This window comes from Caretta caretta, chromosome 8 (assembly GCF_965140235.1).
Source record: "Caretta caretta isolate rCarCar2 chromosome 8, rCarCar1.hap1, whole genome shotgun sequence".
NCBI classification, from domain to species: Eukaryota; Metazoa; Chordata; order Testudines; family Cheloniidae; genus Caretta; species Caretta caretta.
Window position 1 is genome coordinate 56,632,374 of NC_134213.1, and position 26,973 is coordinate 56,659,346.

The 26,973-nt window shown below is 39.7% G+C and overlaps 3 protein-coding genes across 5 annotated transcripts in view; 2 read left to right on the forward strand and 1 right to left on the reverse strand.

Moving 5' to 3' along the window:
• SWT1 (SWT1 RNA endoribonuclease homolog) overlaps nucleotides 1-3,320 on the forward strand; it is a 76,300-nt gene extending 72,980 nt beyond the window's left edge. For all 3 annotated transcript variants that reach the window (XM_048860592.2, XM_048860594.2, XM_048860593.2), the window contains exon 19: nucleotides 3,099-3,320. In XM_048860592.2, coding sequence (XP_048716549.1) covers nucleotides 3,099-3,204 — 106 coding nt within the window. In that variant the 3' untranslated portion in view covers nucleotides 3,205-3,320. The remainder of the gene's footprint in view (nucleotides 1-3,098) is intronic.
• Nucleotides 3,321-5,959: 2,639 nt separating this feature from the next.
• IVNS1ABP (influenza virus NS1A binding protein) lies at nucleotides 5,960-25,262 on the reverse strand. The gene is made up of 15 exons (XM_048860603.2): nucleotides 25,122-25,262; nucleotides 18,777-19,025; nucleotides 17,031-17,157; nucleotides 16,543-16,712; nucleotides 16,384-16,459; nucleotides 15,463-15,636; nucleotides 14,389-14,514; nucleotides 12,834-12,941; nucleotides 9,747-9,876; nucleotides 8,976-9,200; nucleotides 8,652-8,773; nucleotides 7,666-7,792; nucleotides 7,451-7,582; nucleotides 7,098-7,271; nucleotides 5,960-6,682 (listed from the first exon to the last, which is right to left on the reverse strand). Exons 3-15 carry the CDS (start codon nucleotides 17,139-17,141, stop codon nucleotides 6,429-6,431), a joined length of 1,929 nt encoding a protein of 642 aa, XP_048716560.1. The 5' UTR covers nucleotides 17,142-17,157; nucleotides 18,777-19,025; nucleotides 25,122-25,262; the 3' UTR covers nucleotides 5,960-6,428.
• LOC142073063 (uncharacterized) overlaps nucleotides 21,464-26,973 on the forward strand; it is a 77,975-nt gene continuing 72,465 nt past the window's right edge. The window contains exons 1-2 of the mRNA XM_075131955.1: nucleotides 21,464-21,537; nucleotides 24,729-25,695. Coding sequence (XP_074988056.1) covers nucleotides 21,464-21,537; nucleotides 24,729-25,674 — 1,020 coding nt within the window. The 3' untranslated portion in view covers nucleotides 25,675-25,695. The remainder of the gene's footprint in view (nucleotides 21,538-24,728; nucleotides 25,696-26,973) is intronic.

The following is a 26,973-nucleotide window of genomic DNA, read 5'->3' on the forward strand; positions in this document are numbered from 1 at the left end:
GGGGACTGGAACACATGACTTATGAGGAGAGGCTGAGGGAACTGTGATTGTTTAGTCTGCAGAAGAATGAGGGAGGATTTGTTAGCTGCTTTCAACTACCTGAAAGGGGTTCCAAAGAGGATGGCTCTAGACTGTTCAGTGGTAGCTGATGACAGAACAAGGAGTAATAGTCTCAAGTTGCAGTGGGGGAGGTTTAGGTTAGATATTAGGAAAAACTTTTTCACTAGGAGGGTGGTGAAACACTGGAATGCGTTACCTAGGGAGGTGGTGGAATCTCCTTCCTTAGAAGTTTTTAAGGTCAGGCTTGACAAAGCCCTGGCTGGGATGATTTAGTTGGGGATTGGTCCTGCTTTGAGCAGGGGGTTGGACTAGATGACCTCCTGAGGTCCCTTCCAACCCTGATATTCTATGATTATCTCTAGTTCTCTTTGTAGCCTAGTCTTTAAATTATGCATCTGCCATCTAGGTAATTGTAACTTCCTCTGCCCATATGCATTTTAAGACTTGCAAAAATTGGTTCCATAAGTTGTCTGTGAGCATTGACATTCCCAATTAGAATGGAGCAAGTAATTCATAAGGAACGTTATTCAACAAATATATTTGTCTGTTCACATATTCTGATGAGAAAAGTTACAATCTGCTCAAAATTATTTGCTGAGTTACTACTTCAAACAATTCTTGGTATGTAACTCAATTGTGGCGGTTTGTTACAAGTATGAGCTATTTTGACTGGATACAGAGGACCTATAATGTGCTCCTTTTCCCAATTGGCTCAGTATCTTAGCATCCCTTGCACAGGGCATATTCTCACTAGCATGAATTTAAAATCTGTGAGAATCAGTAATAGCTTGTTACTGTTAGTTATTTTTGTGGATATTCGTGCTGGTAAACGTGTTAAGATTAATATTTTAATTTGCTTTGAGTCTTAATTTTCTTCCAGTAGTGCAGCAAAATACATTTTGAATATACTGTGGGTTTTTTGTTTCAGTATTTGCCAGCTTTACTAGTGACGTGAAGCTAAAATAGCGTGAGATCCACCACTTAATATCCAACACAAGATCAAGTTAGAAAGAACACTTAAGACATACAGATGTCAGATCTAGCAAAATAGCTAGCTGCCTTAGGAAAGGTTTAGCTGTTCGAATGAAGTTTAAAAGAGCATCTCTGTGTGGTTTTGTGAAACCCCAGGGGAGGGGGAGCAGAGGCTACCTCAGTAAAAACTATGAAACTCATTGACTTCTTTATTTTTTTTACAGCCACACCAAATATGTATTCAGACTTTTTTTTAACAAAAATTGGAAATCAGGCAATTTATTCTCTCCTCTAAAAACTTATTACCTTTCTCAGACAAGGGGTCTACTCATAGTCTGAAAGGTCTGTGTGTGTGTCTGCAATGGATACCATTTTAAATTAAAACTCGGCAGTTGCCACTCTGCATACTCAGTGTGTTGTTTAAAATAGAAGTTACTCTGATTGCTGCAGGTACCTAGGGTTTAATACCCCTTAGAGCAGATCCTCAACTGCTGTAAACTGACAATGTAACTTCTACAATTTTCACCAGTTGACTATCTGCCCATTGTATGTATTGCTTGTGTACTGTGTTAAGGAGGTATTGTAACAGGCTCCTGTTTCATCTACATGAGCTACAATTAAACAAACAAAAACAAAAAACAAAAGTGAAACAAAATAAATTTTGAACGATCATTGGTTAACACTAGAACAATGGGTCCTCAGGATTCCTTTTCAGAAACACAGTATAAGTCATACAATACCTATACTCTGAATGAGCAGTATTATGTCTAAACTAAATGTTAATGATTGTACTAACAGAATCCCATGAAAGTTAAATGCCTAATTTGAGAATACACACACTCCACTTATTATTTTCTAGACTGAGGGAGAGGGCAAAAGAAGGTCACAGATTTGTCTGTAGCATCGGGGCAGCTTCTAGCTCCAGTAGCTCTAGTGCAGCGGTTCTCAAACTGTGGGTTGGGACCCCAAAGTGGGTCATGATCCCCTTTGAATGGGGTTGTCAGGGCTGGCTTAGACTTGCTGGGGGGCTGAAGCCCAAGCCCTCTGCCCAGGGCCAAATCCCAAGGGCTTCAGTCCTGCAAGACAGGGCTCAGGTTACAGGCCCCCTGCCTGGGGCTGAAACTCCCAAGCTTCAGCTTTGGCTCCCCAGAGCAGAGAGGATCAGATTTTGCCACACCCCAACCCCCAGGGCAGTGGGCCTTGAGCAGGCTCAGGCTTCAGTTCCCCCCTCCTGGGGTTGTGAAGTAATTTTTGTTGTCAGAAGGGGGTGAGGGGTCACAGTGCAATGAAGTTTGAGAACCCCATATCTAATGGCTAGGTAGTTAAGTTCCACTGTATGCTCTTTTGCTGCAGTTGAGCACCAGGGCCATACAATGATCAACCTTTATAAACTTTCCAATGATCTCAGATGAGGTTACCATAAAAACTGAGATGTTTACTGTAGGGAAACAGAAAACACAGCAAATAGGCTTTAATTCATCAAGGTACTGTGCCTAACTTGTCTCACTGAAGTCTGAGACTGCTCACATACTTAAGCCCTTAATTTTAAATTCCTTATGGAAATGTCTGTTATGAGGCAATTTTAGGAAAAACTGAAGACAAAATCAAAAGTAAAGGAAAAGGTGACTTGTGGAATTTACATAAATTGTTTTAATTCAAAAACAGCTTCAGTGGAAAAGAGCTTTTAAAATCAAATCTGTAGTTTCAATTGCATACATTGGGCAACTTTATTCCATGTACATGACTGTCTAGGTAAATGTTAATTCCATAAATATGGTGATAGTGATTTCTGTTCTTGCAGCATGCAGCTGGGGATGGGAATATTTAGCTTATTTTGAAACTCACTAATATTACTACTTGAAAGATTAAAACAATATATAGATAAAGGATGGCACTTTTAGCAGATGTCAAGATTGCGTGCACAGCCTCTCTGAACATACCATGTTACTTCTAAAAATTAAAACACTTTGAATAACAATATGCAGCTTTGCTCTCAAAATAGACATTTTATAAGTTACTGACTGCTGACAGGTTGGTTTAATATACATCTTTTCTTTTCCTTCTAGAGAGAGGTTAACAGTTGGATGTTGCCAACTGGCACAGCTGGAATACACTATTACACAATGCAATGCATCTGTCCACATGGAGGCCAAAAATAGGGGCTGGTTATGATACTACAATCAAATTCAGGTTTTGAGTTAGTGTTCTCTCCCCCCTTGAACTTCCCCTTCCTTAAATTGTACTCTTTTTTTAAAAATAAAATGGAAGCTTTGTTAGAACAACCAAAATCTAGTCATTTTTCTCTGTGCTGTTTAATTTACACTTGAATCTATTTCCTGAATTAAATGTTTCTCCCCCCCCCGACTCAGCTAGTAACAGGAGTCCACCAGCAGCATTAATTGTTGGCATTCATGTTAAATCTCATCTTCCAGAGACGAACACTTAACATACATCAACTATTTAGACAACTTTAATTTAAAAGTGCAAAAAATAAAGCGTGTTTTTGTATAGTATAGAAGACCGCCCTATAAACACCTCCCTTCTATCACAAACAAAGCAAGAAAACGGTGTGGTGCGAAACAGAGGTTCAAGACCAAATCTACAAAAGCTATTGTGCTCAAACACCTTTAAGTACAAGCCTGAGGGAAAAATTTTTTTGGTCTGCCTAAAACATGACAGGCAAAATGGAGGAAAAAATAGATTTCACCAATTTAGAAAGAGAGTTCAGTGATCAACTTAGTAACACTCAGACCAGTACATACAGCAAAGGGCTGAGAATTTCCTGTCCTTAAGCAAAGAAGATGTAGGTAAGATCTTAGTGTTTCTTATTAGGTGTACGAGTTAAACAGGTACTAACAAGTAAACTGCTTACACACACACACACCTTTTCAACCTACCTTTATAAGGGAACTTCTTTTCTACTGCTGGGCACCTTCAAATGATTTCCCTTGCTGCTGTTCAAGTTGCACACATTGCTGTTGGAATGTAATTATAACCAGATTGTTTCCTGAAACAGTTCACAGCTATTCAGTTTCTCTACAGCTAGTTACAATACTTCTACCCTTTAACACTACCTATTTGCTTGTACAGAGACCAGAGATACCTGTAAAACTGTTTCACTGATTTTTTTAACAGCTTTATTGGAAGTATAACTTCTTAATAAATAGGGCTGTTCAAAATAGCACAATCTTCACTTTATGTAGATGCAAATGGGTCCAATCACTTATAGAAAACAGCAGGATGAGATTTTATTCGGGTCTTGATAAAATCTGGCAAGCAAATTCTACCACCTTAGGGGGGAAAGGTTTCTTTTGTTCATATTCTTATATACTAGTCTATGTACTGAATTCACAAATGTCTCAGAAGCTGTTACAGTACAGGCTCTGAGTTGCAGAAAAATAATTGTTTTTAAAAATACCTTGCTACCCTATTCTGATTGTTCTAATGTGTACCCAGTATGCTTGGGGTAAAAAATTCAGGATTGTTCATGACATACTGTCAATGATGTTGTCCTCAAACACTGACAATTTCATTCTTCAAAGCAGCAGTAGTGGGTCAGGAATGCATCACAGCATGTATTTTACATATACATACTTTTTTTCCCCAGGCCTGCTAAAAGTTAAAGAGCTCTCAGTAATTTTCTGACCAGTTACTAAAACTGATTTAATATGGATGAAGGTCTGTCATTAGCCAACAATACCTAAGCAATGTTCAGTTCATGGGCATTATGACATTTGGGTCCACCTCTCAAATATCCCACCATAGTTAGTTCTAGGGTGTGGAGTATCATTGCTGTACAGACTTGGAAAGGAGTAAGATTGACAAAAGCTGGGGGGTGCTCACTGTGGAACATTAGACCTAAGCCTAGGCTAATTTAGTTGTATGGATCAGAACTTTAACTTAAGTTTTTCTGACTACATTTTACTTAGATTTGGAAGTGCTATGCTTTAGAATAATGCTGAATGAGCCACATTAAGTTCAGTATTAACCAATTGTAGAAAACCTGGTCAGTCATTTTGCTGTGAGAAAAATATATAAATAAAAATAGTAAATGAAACAATGAACTCACTACTGTGGCACTTCTGCGTACTGCTGATGGCTAATTTGGCTGCTGAGGCCTGAATATCACTGCTCTAGCAAATCCTAAACTTTTGCTTTTAGTGGGTAGGTTCACTTCCATTTGTGTTGCATGATGATTTATCTTTTAAATAAAGAGCTTGTTAGTGACCTGTGAACAAAGCCACAACTACAACATTGATAGTAATTCTGTGGTGCAAGGATTTCCTGAAAGGTACCTTTTAATGTGTTTCCATCAGCAGCAAGCATTAAGTGCTAAGTTTGGCACCAAGAAAGTTGGATGTGCAGCACTACACATTAGACAGACACCAAGTCATCCCAACCAACACTTTTACATATGAATAGAGAAAATGAATCAAACCATAATACCGAGTGCTTATGAAACAAATTAAGTACTATTCATATTATAGCACATTTGTCAGCTTGCACTACTAGAAAAATAAATACCATTTTAAGAAGTGTTTATCACCCACTAGTAATATTCTAAAACCATGAACACTTCAGGCTTTACAAATATTAGCTCAACCCTTGTAATAAAACTGCTGTACAGAAAGCACCTTCAACAGGTGTCAAAATACTGGGAGCTAAAATGATTTTTAAATAAAAATTCAGTTATGTTCAGAAACACCATTCAAATTTAATGATCAGTGTTGCATACTAAAGTACAATACTGTTGCAGAGGCAAAAGCTTAGATGCTCATGTACAGTGGTAAATTAAATATCCCACTCCATCTCTATGAACGCCAAGATTGTCTCTCTGCCTCAATAACTATCTGCCACTTTCACTTCAACAGGTAATATTCTGCTGAGTATATAAAAAGTTATAAAAAGACAATCATAAAAGGTTAAGTAGTGGCAGGCATGTCAACTTTAATAAAAAAAGCATTGTATATGTTAAATAAGGCTTGTTACAGACTGTTCCAGTTACTGGGGTGTGGGGGAGCCTGAAAAACCAACTGTCTATAACCAAAAACCCTATTCTTCCTGCCCCAAACACACATTCTAAGGGAAAAAATGTGCAAATTGGCAAAACAAACACTGGGGGGGGGGAAGCTCTTGAAATGATATGCCCAATCAGTTCTTAGTTTCTCTTGCAATATTATCAGTTTCCAAAATTTAAGTAACAAAATCCAAAAATACACAACACCCTTCATCTTTCCAAAAAAAGTATATACAGCACATTAATAGTATGCAATATGCAAAAGCTTTGTGTTGCTGTTGGCAACTTCTATACCCTCCCCTACCCTACTGACATGTACCTCTACTAAAACACAATTACATCACTAAGCCTGTTAGTTTGCCAGGGGCACTTAAAGTGGTTAAAATTTGTAAGTTTTTGTATATGGGCTCCATTCATTTGACTCTGGGTTGTAGATTTCAACTGTATTCAGGAATTCATTGCCATCAAATCCTCCAACTGCATAAATGGTGTTTGCCACAGCTGCAATACCAGCATTGCTTCTTGGAGTAGTCATGTTTCCCATCATCTTCCATTCATTTTTAGCAGGGTCATACATCTCCACACAACTGACAGCACGAGAACCATCAAAGCCTCCACCAACAAAGAGTTTTCCTATTTAAAAGGGAATGATAAAAGTTTAACCTCTTATGTTCCATAAGCCTCTACTTCATGAGCCTCTACTTGTGTACATTTGTGAAAAATAAATTATTAAATTAAGTCAACATGAAGGGAGGTTGAAATCTAGGAAAAGGGGTTTTGTGTACTCCCAATACCACCAAACTACTTGTGCTCTCTTGGTTACTAACACCAGTTTTCTGTACTTATTTCAGAATTACTTCCATAACAGTTTCCCATTAGTGTTCGAATGTTGTTTATCTAGATAATGGATGCTGATGATTTCACTAGATACAACTTCCATTGTCTGAAGTCCTTTATAAAAATCAAGCCCAGGAAGCATGTGGAATGTCGTCGTGTGTCCCCCGCCCGCCAATCCTTTGCTTAACTGGCTGAAAGATTCGAAACTTACCATCATGAACAGCCACTCCAGCTCCACGCCTAGCCACATTCATAGGTGCAATCAGAGTCCAGGTGTCATTCTCTGAATTGTAACGCTCTACACTGTTCAGACAATTCCAGGACTCTGCTCCTCCAATTATATATAAATATCCATTTAGCTCACATACTGCAGATTGATGTCTACCTACAAATCAGAAGCCAGTAGTTATATCCGGACCCCAAAAAACCACAAACCCATCACTCCTAAGACTTCAGCAACACAGACTTGCTAGTGCATGGCAGCTACCTTTTTTATTAGAAATAAAATATGCACATAGGCAGCAACATTAAAATTCTCCTTTAAAAACAGCGCAACAAACTTACGAATGTTAAGTGGAGCACAGCTTGTCCAAGATTTTGTTATAGGATCAAACACATCACAATTTTTCAGTCCCTTCCGCCCATAAGGATCTGAGCCACCAACAACGTACAGCTTACCATTCAAAGCACATACTCCTGTTTGTATATAAATAAAAGTGATTATCATCTAATAAATTAGTAAGGAACTAAACAGCCACAGTCAACAAAACAGCCATTACCTGCATTGCAACGACTGGTTCTCAGTTCTGGAACAGGAGTCCAGTCATCTATTTCTGGATCATACATTTCCCCACAACTCAAGTCATCAGAGTGGCCATTTGATCCCCCTACAACATACAGCTGTCCCTAAGTGGAAGAAAAAACAACCACTGTTTCACATGTGAATTGAAATTAATTCTGTTCCATAGCAATTCATTGGTATTAATTACAATTACTCAACTGCTAGCAACAGAAATTGCAAGGGGAAGTCCCGATGTACAAGAACAATTAAGTTATCAGTTAAATATGATGTAGTTTACCGCGAACCTGTATGTTTCTTTTAAGGATTGACAAATCCAGCTTTTCAAGATACAACCCCAGAGATGTAACCAGATACCAAACAAGACTAGTGTATCAGCATTTATTACTGAAACTTAAGTTACATTTTAAGAAAAACGGTCTTTCTGCATTGTCAGGGATCTCTGCATCTGTAATTGAACAATATCTTTATCATTGCTGAACAACCTCCTCAAAGGCTGGAGCTACCAAGGAGGACACTGCAAATGAAGAAAAATGTGAATGCTTGACAGAACTATTTCCAGAAGTCTCTAGGGTCAGCTCTCCTCAGCACAGCATGTTCTAATGGACACAGTTTAAACCCCTCTATTTAATTATTAGTTAAACCGAGGAAGTGTTTTCTTCACTAATTCCCATACAAGCAAATAAAATCCCTCCTGGCCAAACCTATAGAATTGGCTGCTTTTGAATACTGAAACACTAACTGTCCCACTTGGCAGATGGGGCATGAAATCATAATATCCTCTGCATAGCTGCAATATGTCTTTTTGAAACACTATCCTAGAAATTCTGAATACCTTTCAGTGGATTTGTGGACATTTTAGATCTAAATCCGTTTGTCCCATCCTTACTTTCTCTCACAAAATCCAAATCTACATGGGCATTTATACATCACAAGAAAATGCTTTTTTTTTTTATCTGCACATACCATTAGAACTGCCATCTGGAATCGGGCTCTTGGTGTTCTCATAGGTGCGATAAAAGTCCAACGGTCCTTTCGTGGATCATAGCACTCTACCGTGCGCAGACATTCCTCTCTGTTATAACCACCTAACAGTAAGCCACAAGAAATCACATGCAAGGAGTTTATTGGGAATCAAAGTAAGTCTTAAACATTGTTTACTAGCTTCATTAAAGTTAGCATAGAATCTATGAACCTTGTTCAGATCACTTTGTTATGGAAGGTACTGTATATTAGACATGGTTCAATCCATACAAGTTTGGGCTTTAATTATTTTAATGGTATTTTTACCTGCAGCTATTAGCTTGCCATTAAGTTCCGCTGTTCCCAACCCAGATCGAGCATACTGCATTGGAGACAGGGGCTTTTCTATAAGGTCATCTGGTTGAATCTCAAAACTCATGCTCTTCAGCAGTCGTGGAGTACTAGTTGGAGAGCTCTGAGGGCTGTTACGCCCATGAAGAAAAATCACACAGAACACACCATCCAAAACAGCAAGACACAGGTAGGTATTACCTGAAAAACAATTTTTAAAAACTTTTCTATATATTTAAAATAACTAGTGGCTTCCAAATATAAGCCTATACTTAACCCTAACAAGTCTGGATATTCTAAAATATTAATACAGTTGAGATTTACAGACTCCAAATTCACTCCAGTTATACAGACGCACTGTATCAGACAACTCAATTAAGATTCTACCTAAAAAAACCCATAAATCAATCTGAAAACATTTTAGGTGGAAGTCTCCCCCCACCCAAGCACAAAATAACTTCTGTTCATGGTTCACTCGTAAATAATGCACTTGTCCACCTTCCTCACAATTCACCAAAATGTTCCATCCTTGGCCTCAAAATATCTGGGCTTTGATCTCAGCTGTGCTACAGACCTGAGTGACTGTGGGCAATTCACTTTATCTGTTTCTCTACCTGTAAAATGGGGACAATACTTCCCTATCCCATAGGGGTATTGAAGGAAATTCATTAATGTATGGAAGGTGCTCAGATGCTATGATTATGTGCAACAGGGAAAACCCTAAACAAAAAAAATGTAGACACTTACTTGAAGTCTTTTCGGAGGCAACAATTTTCCATTCATGTTTAGGACTCTGTACAGTAGCATTTGGAGAAGAAAAGCTTCCAGAGGAACTGCTACTTATCTGCTTGTGATCGTTCTCACGTGGTTGCTTTTTCTGCAAAATCAAAAGGCAGCTACAGAACCCTAGCCAGAGACCACACCTTGATCTACCTTTACTTCTCTAAACTAATCCACACAACTGAGGAAAATGCTTGATCGTTTCCACCTCTGCAAAGCATCATTTATAGCACACCTAAATTTTAAATAGAATTGCTTACATAATTAAAACACCTAAGTCGATTTACTCCCACCTTAGTATTTATTTCATCTCATACCACTACCTGAGCCTCTATCACAGACTCAGCCTTAGAAATCATATGCCTCTGAACTCCTTTTTAGAAGTCAAGCATGCACTTTCACTAGACAAAGCGTTTTCACACTTCCTGTATCTTCCAGATTAAAAAACAAAAAAACCCCAAACAAACCCACATTCTTTGCCAGGCTTAATAAAATGGAAGTATGCATTTTCAAACACTCTCAGAATTTGGGCTAAGCCTACAATGCCCATTTCTGATTGGTTTTTAATAGATTCCTATTCCTCAGATTAGAGGCCCTTTCACACAGCACAGTCAACCTGTGGAACCCATTGCCTGGGGATGTTGCGATGACCAAAACTATAATGGGGTTCAAAAAAGAATTAGATAAGATAATGGAGGACAGGTTCATCAATGGTTATTAGCCAAGATGGTCAGGGACACAGGCCAATGCTCTGGATGGCCTTAAGGCACCGGCTGCTAGATGCTGGGACTGGACGACAGGGATGGATCACTCAATAACTGGCTTGTTCTGTTCATTCCTTCTGAAGCATCTGGCATTGGCCACTGTTGGAAGACAGGATACTGGACCAGGTGGACCATTGGTCTGACCCAATATGGCTATTCTTGTGTTCTCCATCTAAAATAAGTGTTTGTGATTTGGCTTCCAGTTGTCTTTATGATCCTGTTTAGTGATTTCTCTGATCTTACTTTTCTTATGCTAATACTTTGCAAGGAAGGGTTATTTTCTTGAGTCTCATCCCGAGTATAGTTTATTCAGTATTTCACTTTATAAGCTATTTATTTTTCAGACTTAACAGATATGGAGGAAAAAAAACTTATTTCAGATCACATCACTGACAATGTTTGAAGTAGAAGCCAGGTAAAGAGCAAAAGTCCAACATTTATCAATTCTATTAATTCAGTGTAACAATGTTCTAAAACCCCACAGGTGAAATTTACACCTGTGCGGACCCTTGAACTGTATGGTTTTTCATATTAAGAAAAGGTAGCCAGATTTGTAAAATACTAGCTCCCAATCTAAGATTATCCATAAGCTTTTCCACCAAGAATTTCCCATACTCTGCACTGAACCATATATATATCACATGGCAAGGCTCTGTCATCTGCCAACATTCTTTTACTTTACGTTGTAACAGACCAACTACCCAACAAGTTATATGTTTCTGAGGAGACCAAACAATGTATTTGTTTTTGTATCTCAACTAAAACGGGTCTGGTCTTCTTTCCCACCTCCCCATTATGGTGAAACTATTTCAGTTTCAAGTATTAAATCCCACCAAGGCATTTTTTACAGTTTTTTGTATACATACATGGATGTCCCTTAAATTATTTGAAAAAAGGATATTTAAAGATTGAATTAAATCCTCCATGATAGTGTATCTAAAAATTATTGCTGTACACAATTTAAACGATTTGCCCTAGTTTCTGCAAATATGAAAAAAAAAAAAATCAGAGTTAAGTTTACTTTGGTCCTTGGCTTCCAAGTATGAGAACTGCCAACAGATATTTGATCTACTGAGTCGGAACAAGATTAATCCAATAGAATCATTAAATACCACTGAGGCAAACGGGGTTTATTTACTCAACTCTTCTCTTTACAGATTTTCATTTTTAAAATCCATGCTCTATGCAACCATAAATGTATTTTTAAAGTTTACTAAAAAAAAACTTTACCAAAACCAGATTGCTTCTGTCTGCAATTCTCATTCCTATGACTTCAGAAATCAAAGTAAAATTGCATTTAAACTCAATATATGAGAACTAGAGGCAATTCAAATTTGGACACAGTAATTCTTATTTGGGTCTATCAGCCCATCCATTTCTTTTTAAGTTCCTTTCTTGAACTCGTTAAAAAGTTTGGCGGGTGAGAAGATAGAAGTGGGAAGATTCATGAACTTGGCATTTATAAAATCAAGGACTAACCACAATAGCTGAAGACAAATGAACATGCTTTCCTGCGCAACTCTTCCAATATACCTCTGCTCTGGCTTTCAACCTCTAACTATTCCATACTTCTGCTTCTTGCTCAAACTAATAATTGTGCAAAGTTGTCTATTTTTTCAAGGATGTGAACAAATAAGAACTAAGATTAAATCACCAAATTCAATTTAACTTATGACTTATGCCTGAATTTAAACACAGATGAAAGCTGAATATCTATTACATCACTCTTCTGGCTCTACAATCAAAAGAATTTACTGCCTCCTTTGCAAGTCCATGCTTACACATTGTTAGATTTTGCGCAGAGAAATTTCTCTAGAATTCCTTTAATGCCTGGCTCCTCTTGCATTCAGTCTGCACCCTCTTGTTTTTAGCCAATTAACTTTTTCAGTCATGGCATCCACATCTTCTAATCCATATGAACTGTGTAAATTAGACACTCCCACACTCTTCTCAAGCTATTAATATTAAATTTGATTTTTCTAATATTTCTATTATAGCATCTCTTGTACTTGCCTCCCTCTTCTGTATCTTTTCAGTTCTTTGATAATCTGGGTTTTGTTTTTAAAAACACACATTTAGCACTGAAATTAGTATGGTTAACAACAAGATGAAGCAAGTGAACCGCCAATACCAAAACAGAAGCTGTTTCTGCAAAATGTTTTCCTATCTGCATTAATCATCGAGATACTGCTTCTTCCCTTTACTATAGTACACAAGATTTTAGGTGTGCTATAAATTGCTCTAACCAAATTTGTACCTGATGAAACCTCAGACCATGTGCACTTTGTACCTGCACAAACTGAATGTGGTCATCATCACTGCCATACACCTCAGCCTGTCCATCTAGTAGATTTCCATCAAGCAGCTTGTGATCAGCTGAGTAGTACAACGTTTGAACCTGCAAAACAGGAACAGAATACCCATGTGGCTGCTGTCTCCATAGCTACTTAACAACAGGCAGATTTACACAAACTCCAGAAGGTCCTCTCCAGCACAGCTCGTCATGTCATCTCATCTTAATCTAGTAGAATGGCAAAATTAAAAGGAAGCAGACGTCATGGTGAAAGTCTTCAAATATCGGCTGAACGATCCTTGATTTATCAGCTTGAAAGAAATCTTCATTTTTCAAGGACTTCTATTATTTACCAGTACAGTAACTAATATATATCACAAGTACAATGTACATTATCTTTCAGAATAAATTATACAAATCCACAATCTCATGCAAGCACTCGTTATTCCCTGCAAACAAGTTTTCTGAATTGCAAACACAATGCTTTCTGTGGCCCCCCCCAAAAAAAAGGGAGGGGGAGGGGGCATGTGAAGCCAAAGATTGGATTCTAAAAAGGAAAGTAAGGAATTGGAAGAGGGGATCAAAAATGTAAGTTCTGGAGAAAATGTTGCCCATGATTTGTTACCAAATGCAATACATTAATCAAGGACACCTGAGTTGCAAATGGGAAAATCAGAGCATTTTAAAAAATAACTATTGAAAGGGGAAACATACATGTGAGAATATATTTGACAGTATAAACATGTACTTTTGCCTATACAAAAGTATTCTGATTATCTACCTTGCCTGGAATAACAAACTGGAAAGATTTTATGATGAGCAACAGGTTTTGTGAAACTTCATTTTTCCAAGCAAGTTAAAAATTTAGAATTCTGCTACGATTTCCATCAAATGCAGATATTAAAAAAATTGCCCACAGTGTAACTGTTCTAGCGGTATTCATGAGTAAAGCCATTAAACAACACACAAAACATTAAAAATAAGATATCCTGTAAAGGAGTAAGTAAACACCATTAAATCATCATCATCGTTCTCTGCCCACAGCGGATTTTCTTAGGAGAACTGGGGCAGGACTGCTGCTTCATTACGTGTCAATACACTTGAGGTTTCTTCTTGGTTCTTCAGCCTTGGTATCCTAGTTTTGTTAATAAACCTATGGGGAGATAAATCAATGGGGAGGAACAACCATTAGAAGCTTTTACCTACTTCTCACTAACAAGCAAAAAAACCTGTGGAAGAAAACATTTAAGAATCTACAGCAAGTTTCAGTACCACCTCCCCATTTCCAAAGCAAAGTTAAATGCACTTTGAAGTTGTTAAACAGCACACAGTGAGAAAACAAAAACAAAAAAGGAAAGCAGAAGACCAGACTGAACAGTTCATTCAGCTCACCTGGACACCCCCCCCGTTTCTCAGCTTATGGGTACCTATAGTAAAATTTAAATTCTTTAGGGTCATGGTTAAAAAAATAAAAGAAAAAAGGGATCATCTTTCATGTCACAGAAGTTTAATTTTTTTAAAACTATTTAATCCCATTTTCTTAAAGACTAACCTCTTCCATTAGATCTTCCAGACTGTCTCCATTTTCCCAGATGCTGCGCTGCACCCAGTTGATTACCTTTGTGTATAATTTGCCATTGCTAGGCAAGCCAACATTGTCTTCAAGCATTACTTCAAGCTTGAGTTAAAAATAAGAATAGTTAGTGTCCATCTTACACTACTGCATACAAGTTATAAGTTTACAGCATGTCACTATTTTACTGAAGTTAATTATTCCTAAAGAAATTAAAACACGACAGAATTTTCTAGCTCTGCATACTGAAAATGAATGCATATACTACTCTTTACCATTCCACCAATGGTCAGCCCCTGGCTGTTTTCCTACACCCTGGCAACAGAAATGATAATTTTGCATCCTTTAATTTTGACTTAATATCTAAAGTCTTCTCAGAATAGAAGACCGCATGTATCATGCGCAACCAAGTGTCATGGCACCAATGAATGTAATCTAATGAAGACTTCTAACAGAAAAATGTTATATAAAATGCTAGCATATGGTGTTAAACAATTTCAAAACTACTCTGCAAACTCAGCATGTGTGAAAAGAAAAGGAGTACTTGTGGCACCTTAGAGACTAACTAATTTATTTGAGCACAAGCTTTCGTGAGCTACAGCTCACTTCATCCGATGTGACAAAAGCTCATGCTCAAATAAATTAGTTAGTCTCTAAGGTGCCACAAGTACTCCTTTTCTTTTTGCGAATACAGACTAACACGGCTGTTACTCTGAAGCATGTGTGAAATGTTTCCACCATTGAAAAAGGAACCAGCGATTTTTACTGTTTACCTTACTATGGCTATTAGCCAGTATGTGCAGTGGCAGTGTCCCTAGCCTGTTTCCCAGAAGTGGGAATGAGCAACAGTGAATGGATCACTTGATGATCACCTGTTCTGTTCATTCCATCTGGGGCATCTGGCATTGGCCACTATCAAAAGACAGGATACTGGGCTAGATGGACCTTTGGTCTGACCCAGTATGGCCGTTCTTATGTTCTATCCCTCATACCTTAACTACCTAGGTTTATTTCATTACAAGATTAAAGAAACAGCTTTAAATTGCTACTAACCTTTAACCGTGGAAGCTTGAGAAATTCCTCCTGTTCTGAAATCTGCAACAAATGTTCCTGAATGTAACCATCAATCTTGTTCAACAAACGTGAGTCTCCCATACAACTTGCAAAGTTCCGGTAAGAGATGCAGCTCTGAACGTCCATCTTAGAGAGCAAGTAATCACCACAAACCTTTAAAAAAAATTGAGTAATATCCCAAATTTACTAGTAGCATATTACACTTTTATACATACATTTCTTTTTCAACATATGGCAAACACTTAATATGAAAGATACCATAGAAAGGGAGCACAGTATAGTTATGATACAGATTTTCTGGTCAACTCTTTCAGAAAGGCAACATTTCAATCTCTAGTGGTTTTGTTAAATAAAATCTACCTGAGTACTTATGGCCTCCACATTATATTATCTAAGCACCTATCAAGGTTCATATTGTTTATTCTTAAATGAATTTGTAGCCTGTCTCCCCTATCGAATGTGTTGTTTACAAACAGACTGCCAAAAACCAGGAATTTGAGAGTCAATGGGGATTATTCATATTCATATATGAGTTACAGTTTTTCAGGCCAAACTATGCCTTCTCTGCAAGCTCAGTGCCTTCAGTGGGCTTGCACGGATGTAACTGACTGGAATTAAGTCAACAGTTCTAGTGATAAAACACCAGTACAGAATCCGTTTCTGTTATCTTGGTTCGACAGCGTTAACAGGTGTGGAAGTCGTAAGCACCTTTCTGTCACTAAAAATCAGTACATATGATTTTGAGTACACAAAGAACAGATTGCCTGAGCGACAAGTAGTCATTTTAATCACTTTTCCACAGTATAATCTCACTTGAGTGTCCAGTTCACTTTAAATATAGTGTTCTCTCTGCCACTCAAAGGTTAATAATGGGACTGCTGTAGTAGCTGCAAATTATACCTGCTTGACTCTCTCCATCTTCAGCTTCTTTGCTGCAGAGTATACATCTTTTACTAGCTCTTTATCAGCTTTCAACCTATTAAAGAAATTTAGGTGTTATTCTAAAATAAATAATATTAATATTTATCTCTTATTACTTATTAGCAAAGTAATACTCACTGAGCGGTGTAGGCATAATTTAATAAGACTTCAACGGCTTGTGGATTGAGATCATCAAATTTAACATGAGAAACTCCATGAGAATCACTATCACTGTTGAAGATTTCAAACAGGTAGGGACTGCAGCAAGCTAGGACTGCTCTATGTGCCAACATCTCATGTCCACATACCTTTATTTTAAAAACATACATGAGAGGACAGGAAAAAATTAAGAATGTACATTACAAAAATGCAAAGTATTATGCAGTCTTGTTCATAACTATATATTAGAAAAATTATTTTATCAATATACTTTTTTTTCAATTTGCACCAGATGAATTAAACGGCTACATTTTCAACTATCAATATATGGTTTTTAACTATATTTCTCTGAATTTATATCCCATGGAAAATCAGATTCTAAAGTCTTAAGAGTCACAGAATCAATGTATACAGACAACAAAGAGCACTGTTTAAATGTTGCACCCAGATGACACTTTGTAACCTACCTGAAGCCGAACATCACAGAACTGACCACTTTTACGCAAGGCATTTAATTTGGCAACAGATGACTCTATGAAGTTTTCATCTTCAAACATCAAATACCCATTAGGAATCATTTTGCTGTTGATTTGGCTGTCCAACAAAAAAAAAAAAAAAAAAAAGTAAGCGTCTTTCAATTTGTAAAGTTTACATACACAGCACCAAAGTGTATAAATTATTTCCTTATTACCAGCTCCTTCTTTCTTTGAAAATATATAGACGCTTTGTTTGATGTCAATAAAATAAAGAGCAGTGACCCATTTAAAACTAGACTGGACAAAATGCACTGGCAGGGGGAGGATAACAGCTCTTTTCCATCTCTAATTTCTATGATTCTAAGATTCGTGCTGTTTGTTCCTCTGAACTAATTTCCCCTGGTTCTCTGGACTCCATGCCATGCATGGTTCATTAGGTCTGCACAATATAACCATTTCAGAGGTCAAAGAAAGCAAATTCATAGTTGAAAAGTGCCAGGACTTCAACCTTCTGTTTAAACTACTCTTAAGGCCTACTTTATATACAGTTTTCAACTGTACAAAAAAAATCTTTAAAAAGTTTAGCTTTATGTAATAACATTAGAATGAAACATCCTGAACAATTAGCAAACATATATTTAAAGGATCACTATCAAGTTAGAAGTCTTTTCTACCTGCAGTTTTACCTATTTATAAATAATGCCTATGGTCTGATCTACATAGCACCACAGTGCAAACTAGAGGAGAGTGAATTAATTTGTAGAGCTGTCTAACTGCCCTGTGTGGACTCTTCTGATATAAATGAAAAGGCACCTAGTGCACATTAATCTAGTCATATTAACGCACAGCAGGTAACTTTTAGTTTGAGGCAGCAGGGTCTACACAGGCAGTTAATAATGCTCTACAGTTCATACTCTTGTAGTTTGCACTGTAGCATCATGTAGCGAAACCCTAAAATTATTATAACAGGAGAAATTATTTTTTCAAAGTTTACTTTGTGCATTTGACAGCAATTTATGAGCAGTCAGTTTCCCTGGTTCCCTGGACTCAGTCAAATCAGTCACTTCTGTTTGTGTGGGTCATTCACATAGTTATAGGTGAAACAGAAAAGTGTGATTGCAAGAATTTCAAAAAAGGACAGGGAAACTCAGAGGCAGAATAGTACTTGAAGTGACAACTTATTTGATGAGTTTGACTAGACTTCAGATTTAAAGAAGCCTGTAGGATTGACAAGGAAAATGAGGATGTAACTTCAGAAGTGCCTAATGAAGATGTTAGACATGCGTTTGAAAATCCCACGCTATAAAGTTAGCCAAACAACTTTTCAGAAAAGAACATGAAGTATGCTATTTCTAATTTATTATTACAGAACAATTTGCATTTTTAGTTTGCAATTAAAGGCATGTAATTAGCATAAGATTTAATTTTTTTTAATATTTTAAGGTCAGACTGGAAACTAGAGTAAAGATTAGTACTAAGAAAGATAAACCTTATTAAAAAAACCCTGTAAATCACAGATGTAAATCCAATTACTTCAGTCGTTTACTAGAGTAAATTACCACAAATAAACATACTAATGATAAGTTTCACTTAATTACAAGCTTCTTCCTTTGCATGCACTTTCATTTATAGTCAAATACTATGTTATGTCTGCCTATTACAGTAACAGAACAAAAATTTGCTAACTACAAATATATGTTTTATCTTATACACATTTAATTAACAGCATTAACTCACCTGCTAAATATAATGCTGTAAATTTATAACTGGGAAACCTTAAATAATCCAATAGTAATGGCGTGTTAAATCAGAGCACGTCACTTTAATATCTTCTTATATGAAGACAATTTGCTGAAGTGCAGGCAGACGGGTTGTGTCCTGTGAGCTGCAATGACTATTCCAAAACTAGCAGGCTTGCAAATGATGTAATCAAGTCCTTAAGAGCTATAGACATGAATTTCTTCTGTGATAATCATGCATCATAATCTGCAACAACCAAACAAAAGTTAATAATTAAATATAAAACAAAATAATTTCAGTATTTTATGTTTCAGATTAAGCAATTAATATCCCTTTCAAATCCAGGGCTAGAATGTTTAACTGTACAGTTAACTTCTCTCTATATAATCTATCCTCACAAATTTTGTTCCAAGTACTCTCACACATTTTTTAATGGCGACCTCAATACATTCTCAGCTGGCAAAAAGTAATGGTCATAAAGTTTAAGGTCAAAAGGGACCACTAGAGCATTTCGTCTGACCTCCTGGCCACCACACGGAGCACCCACACACTAATTCCAACAACCAAAATTAGACCAAAGCATTACAGCCCACAGGAGAGTAACAATTATGTGCCACAAGATGAATGAGGTAATATCTTCTATTGGACCAACTTCTGTTGGAGAGATACATGTTTCGAGCCTCGTGTCTCTAATATCCTGGGACTGACACAGCTACAACTACACTGCATACAATTATGTGCCACAGGAAGAGAACAGGATGGACCCAGGTTCACCAGCGTCCAAAGTGCCCACAATGGAAGGGAAATGATTAAGTGAGATATACCCACAAGATAATGCTGGCAAGTGACCATACACACATGCTGCAGAGGAAGAAACACCCCCAATGTCACTGCCAATTCCCCACCCCCAAGGTCACTGTTTTCTGATCTGGGGGAAAATTCCCTCCCTACACCATGATAGCGATCAGTGACCCTTTGATCATGCAAGAAAACCAGTCAGCCAAGCATCAGAGGAGGAATGCTTGGTGCTAACTCAGAGCCCTGGCCCTCCCTATCTAATGTCCCATCTTCAGCTGTGGCCATCCCCGATGCTTCAGAGGAAGATTTAAAAACAACAACTCCTCCTCCTACACTTGGGGAAGGGGAAATACCTTCCTGACCCCTGCAGGCAGCTAGCTAAACCTTGAAGCATGAGCTTTTAGAAACATAAAATGTAAACCTGAAGTGAGCCCCAGCTGTTGAGCCCTAGCCGTTACCATCACAAGCAACCCCATCATACAATTACACTCAAATTTGTCCAGCTCTCTCTCAAAACTAATTCAGTTGTTTGCGCCAAGATTCCTAGTAGAAGACTGTTCCAGAACTTCATTCCACTTTCTGACAGTGACAGAAATGCTGAATAATCAACTACAAAATGTCCCTTTAAGCTATATAGTTAAATAAAAAACGTAACTTTATTTAGAATCCTTTAACAATGTAACTGAAATTTAACAAATACAAGAGTAAATGTCTAAATTTGCAAGTCAACATTTCTCATATACATTGTATCATTTAGAAGGATAGACTTTTGAATTTCCACAACCAAAAAAGTTCATTTTAATTTAATATTTAAAATCAGACTTAAAGAAACACTCGACTGCTTTAAAAATATTATACTGAAATTATTTTGATACTGTTCTTAAAACAGTTTAAATAATTATATTTGTTGGGCATAGAAAGGAATTTGGAGAACTAGATGTCTTAATAGATTCATAGATATTAAGGTCAGAAGGGACCATTATGATCATCTAGTCTGACCTCCTGCACAAGGCAGGCCACAGAATCTCACCCCCCCCACTCCTGCGAGATAGATAAGTAATCTTCAGTAATAAAATATAGTGTTATGCTTCTAGGTCTGTGGTTCAAATCTTGCCAAATTCTATAGTAACTGGTGTCTTACGTGAAACAAATTTGAGTCTTAATGCAGTTTCTACTGAAAAGGAGTTCACTGCATATAAACCACCATCATAAATGACATTAGTTGTAGAGGTGCCATAGACTGAATGGGTGAAGAGACATTACTTATTTTGTCCTGTAGAAAAGTAATGAGATACACCAACACGGTAATATGAATAAACCTGGACTGCATTTGCCTGTTGGGTTTTTTTTAATTTTATTTTATTTCTGGAATAAACTCTTCCAATCTTCACTGCTGTCAATCAGCTCTTTCCCTGAACACTACATTCCCTTAATATTGTGAGGAAAGCAAAAGAACATTGTTTTTTTGTGCCAGGCCCACATACTTGTGTTTGTAGGATTAAGACTCTAAATTTTAAAATTTGATAAAATCCTGTCGCAAAAATTTGATTTTATGATCAAATAAAAAGGAACTTAATTAACCCAATAAACCTTTTTAGTTGCAGCAGGCTTTCTTGCTTTTCATGTTCTATTTTGCAAGATATTTAGGTCACACTTATGTCTACTTGTAGTCCATTCATTATTTAGAAACCAGAATATAAAACCCGAAGTCTTCATGAATAGGTTTCCTTCCTGAGTTATCCTGAACTCTCTCACATTTTTTTATAATGATCAATAAATGCCACCTTTGTATGTCTGGATTTGTATTTGAGGTAAAGATAGTTTAAAAAAGGGACTAAATGTATTTAAGATATATCAACACACTCTAGACCAGAGAGTATAGTCCTATGTATGCGGCGCAACTTACTAAAGAGAGAGATCTTGGAATGGTCATTAAGGACTACAATGTCTTCAACAAAATGTAACAAGGAGGTGACATAACCACATAATCTTTAGTTGTAGTACCAAATGAAAAATGGGTCAGTGAATTTACTATAACATATTTGTTAGCTGAAAATATATCTCAAATTTCTATTTAATATGTTTTAAATTTTGTTTCACCTTTTCTTTCCTGAAAGTTTTAATTCTTTCCCAGATTAGGTCATTATGTCCGCCTTCTTGATGCACTTGCTTTCAGCATGCTTCTTTTTTCCTCTTTCCACCCTCCACATTTACTCCTGGGGGAATTTTGCGCCACTACACATGTGCAGAACTTATGTCCCGCACCGATTTCTTTACTTCCCCACAGAAAAATTACTTTCTAAAGGAGAGGCAAAGGAAAGTTACAAGAGCGGTCATACGACCCTCCCCAGCAGTATGTTTTGGGAGCCCAGGGCAGCCTGCAGAAAGGTAAATCACTGTGCGGCAGGTGCGGGACTGGGGAAGACCTGGATGGTGGCTCCTACCCTGCGCCAGGCTCAGCTGCTAGTCCCGGCTGAGCTGGGGAGGACAGGATTTTCTCTTCCCATGCACACACCCAGACCCCTTCATACCCAGAGCCTCCCGCCAAGCCTCACCCCCGCACACGCAGAACCCCCCCGACGAGCCCCACTCCCCCCTGCACCTGAAGCACCCCAACAAGCTACCTACCGTATCCCCATCCTACCAAGATCCCACCAGCTGCACCTGGATCCCCACTCCACTGAGCCCCACTCCCCCAGCATCTGGACCCCCCCGCCAAGCTCTATCCTCCCCACCCCACCCCCCGCTGAGCCCCAACTACCTTCACCTGGACCCCCCTGCAGAGTCCCATTACCATTACACCCAGAATCCCTCAACAAGCTCCTATGCATCCAGATCCTCCCCACAGCTGAATCCCCCACCGACCCGCCCACACCCAGATTGCCCCACACAGAACTCTTTCAACTCACTCCAGGATCTCCCCACACTAAGCCCCTCCACACTTGGATCCTGCCTTGCTGAGCCTGCCTACCAATACCCAGTGCACCTAGCAAGAAGAGGCAGGGTCCTGGAGTGTTTCTGGGGCAGGCCTGGTCCTTGCACTGTGTCAGGGTTGGGTGCAGCCTCACCACGGGTCTGTGTCCCCCGGGGTGGGGTGGGAGGGAGAAGAGATGGAGCTGCACAGTGATCTCCCACCTCTGTGCAGCCAGTGGCCTGTGCTCTCCAATGCCAGGCTGGAGCCTCCACATTTGACAAATAAAATTTGCAGAATTTTAAAATACTCTGTGCAGAATTTTTAGTTTTTGGCACAGAATGCTCTCAGGAGTACACATTAGATACCATGTCCTCTAAACCTCTTCTGTATTTTCTGCCTCTCCTACTTCTCTCACACTTCTCTCTCTCTATTCCAATAATCACTCTCCCTTGACTTACCATACACCTACTCCCTCATTCATACACACTCCCTTTTTTCACATGTAAAATTTCCCAGAACACTAATAAGCTGAACACTGGCCAGATAAAAAGCCAAGTCACACCCCCCCCCTCAAGCTATTGGGAAAAGAAGCAGTCAAATTTGTCTTGCTTGCAGCAGCTCACCAATGCAATAATTTTCCATCGAGGATGCATATTGTGCTTCAAAATGTAAACTTATAACAGCTAATATAATCAACACAGTACTGTGTGTCTGGTGGCTTCATCTTTTGTAGCTCCCAGCCAGCAGGTGTCTGACATCTGAAGCCCACCCCCACTAGTAGCTGCTGGAAAGAACAGTTTTCTCACACCACACTATCTCCCCCATCCACAAGCCCCCTGGCTACTGCAATTATTGAGGTGATGGTGTGTTTCCATACATCTACCATTCCACAGCCTATATTCAGGGTCCTCCATCCTAGTGAATAACTCCAGTGTTTGCCTCTGCTACCACTCAGCTTTTCCACACAGCATCAAGTTACAATTGCCCTGTTTCTTTTAAGTTTGTATTGCTGCTAAGTGAAACTGACAAAACTGGTCAGTTTTCACTTTACTGCACTTTGGGAAAATTATGAGAGGCAATTGAGACAGGGGAACTTTGCAGACAACAGGTGAATATGCTTGTCTTTTCTCTAAAATTTCATTCTATTCCTACTAATGAGGTAACTCTGCTGATGGTAGCAACTGCAGAAAGCAGGAATGCAGACTAGCCACTGTTGTTTTATCTGCATCATCTACCACTTCTCAGAGCACATACGGAGGACATGGAGATTAAGATACAGCAATGCATCCTCTCCACCAGCTTGGCAACCCCTTATAGGAAGTCAAAAAATATTTAAACACCTCCCTCATTTTTACAACAAACAAGTCAAAGTATCAAGCCTATATAATAAATTTGGGTATGTGTGTTTGCAGAGGTTGACAAAATACTTTACCGTGAAGGGAAAGTATGTGCAGGGAGTAGGGGAGCAAGCTTTCCTTTGCTTTACACTGTAATAAGATCTTCAATGTCTTATGAGCCTCTCTGGCCATGCCACCCTCCAGTAAGTCACTACCCACCAGCTGACACACTGGTTCACATTAGCCCTCTAGCCATGCTACCACCAGTAGAACTGAACTCTGGGAAATTTCAGACACAAGCCTAGTTTAGCCAAGATTTCATGAAGACAGCACTGTTCATATTTTTAATATCATTCCAACCTTAAGTTGTTTTTTCAAATGCAAAACCTAAGATTCTAGAGAACTAATGGTACTCAACTTCTACTTCTTCCAGCAAGCCCTTCAGAAATGGGACAAAGGGATGAAAGAATTGCAACAAGGCATCACATTTTAAACTGCTGAATTTTAGGTGTGTGAATCTTTTTATCCGAAACCAGAAGACAGCCCACGGCACCTAAATCACTAGCCCCCACCTCCACCCGACAAAAGAACTGTAGCCGTCTCCTTGTTCAACATGCATTATGCATCCAGCTCTGGACTGGCTAAAACGTCCACTCCCTTCGGAACAGCCGCCGTTCAATCCCATGGGCTTGGCAACAGGAGCCCGCAACGTGGAGACAGGAACAAAAGAAACATCGGGGAGGGAGACTATCCACGTCCCTCTGCCACACTGCAGAGAGGGAGCGCAGAAGCGGTTGCGACACGACGTTCCCTGCAACCCCCACAGCTAGTGTGGCTTTAGCCGCATTGTTTCCTTTGTCAAGGAGAACTGGGGGAATGGGTCTGAGGATGGTGAGGAAGGCATCGCCCAGCCTCACAGTCACTATCCTTCTTTCCTCCCCCAGAAACTGACCCCCTAGCACGCGAAAACCATGTGCCCGTCTCCCCGAGAGCGGCAGTGACCCGGGGCTCCACCAGGCGGGAGGACGGCGGACGAGGCTCGCGCGCCAGGCCCCTGCTGCAGGCGGCGGGATCCGCCATTCGCGCGCGCGCCGCGCTACAGGTGAAGAAGGGCGCCAGCCTGGGCGAAGCTGTGCAGCCCGCGCTACGACACGCGGTGCTCCAACATGGCGCCGCGCGCGGCCCGGCCATCAGACTCACACAGCCTTACGCGGCCCGAGAGAAAGAATCCGCCAGCCCAGCCTCATTGCCCCCCGGGCCTCCTCCCTCGCCCCCGGCCCTGGAGCCAGGTACCTGGTGTCTTTCAGCGCAGACGACACCGTTCATATTGAGAGCTTCCAGGCTGTGGACGAAGTCGGTTCGGAGACGCAGACCCAGCCCAGTACGGAGGCGGCGGCGGGAATGTCCGCGGCGGCGAGAGGGATCGGGACGGGAGGCGACTCAGACCGGAGTGAGCGCGCGCACAGGCGGGGAAGGCGCTAAACTGCCGCCACCAGCCAGCTCCAGACCCTGCGACTGCCCCCGTCCGCGCGCGGCGCCGCCAATGTTCACAGAGACACTCCGCCCCCGGAGGCCGAGTAGGGTTTGGAATCATTCCGCCGAGAAACGAGTCCCGTCTGACAGCTCAGCGTTAAGATCTCCCCCTCCCTCGTGTTGCAAAGTAGGGCAGTGGAAGGTGATTGAGCTGAGGGGAAGGGAAGCTACCGCGCGCTGCTACTGTCGCCGCCCAGAACTGGTTTCCTCCTGCTGCGGGCGGCTGGGCTGCATTTGCTGCCCGTACTTGTTGCGCCGCCGCCGTTGTGCTGCAACGGGACACCGTGCTTTAGAACTACAGAGCCAAGTATAAGCGTTCGCAAACGTCCCAAAGGTAATGGCAATAACCTTCCTGCTGCATTGCAGAAAGAAGCCCGCTGGGCCTAGAGCCACCACGACTATGCCCCATTGTGTAGCGTGCATAGGTGCTGGAACCGATGCTAAAGTGGTTTCCACCATATACAGGTTTTACAGTTTGGTTCAAAGACTCTGAGCACCCCCACTGTAAAAATTATTCCAGCAGCACCCCTGGTTGATTGCTAGCTAAACGTTGAAGATTATTAGTAGGGAGACGTTGTGATTTAGCCCCTCTTCCTCCCCTCTCGCATCTTAGCTTCTCCTGTTGATACACCAGTAAAGTGTACACTGTATGTCACCTCTCTGCTGTATAGGAGGCCTTTCTTATTGGAGTTCAATCCTTATGTCCTGGAAAGCAAACCAGAAAGTCAGTACTAGAGCTAGGATTAGGAAAATCTCACATCTATGAGCTTGAGGGTTATCAGAGCGATTCACCAACTAAATACCTGCTTACTGATCCTCTGAGGTGGAGGATGGTAGCCAGGTGGACAACTGGCACTTACAACAATAGTGTGTTGAAGGGAAAAGAGGTATCTAGAGTGAAAAATAATAATAATTATACTAAAACATTAAGTATTTCTCTATATTACTATAAAAGTGTATGGCAGTTTATTCCCAGATAAAAAAATAAAGCATTGTCCGAATTCTGAAGAGTTTACTGTCCAAGGCCTGGATCCTGCAATCGGTTCTATCCAGATGGATGTAAACACAGCCCTATTAGCTTCAGTGGGGTTCTGTGGACAGAGACACAAGGGGTTTATCTGCACAGATCTGATTGTAGTATCAGGGCAGATTTTAATAACCTGTATTTACACACACCTCAACTGCTAGAAGAAGGCTTCATCCTCGCTGATTGAACTAACCTCATTATCTCTAGCTCTGATTCTTGCTTGCATATTTATACCTGCCTCTGAAAATTTCCGCTACATGCATCCGACGAAGTGGGTATTCACCCACGAAAGCTCATGCTCCAATACGTCTGTTAGTCTATAAGGTGTCCCAGGACTCTTTGCTGTATTTACACAGTAGTGTCTATCATAAAACCCTACAATGCTCTGCAGTCTGTACAATTGGCTCCCTAATTCTCCAACCTATGCTTAAAGGTTGGCCAGGAAAAGGAAAAAAATGTATGTATATCAGTAGAATTTCTGAGAATTGGTCTTTAGCTATGTATAAAAATATAATGACAAACGTATTTTGTCATCATCTTTTTAGATTCCTCATAAATTATAAGCCAGGCTGTCCGCTTAATGAT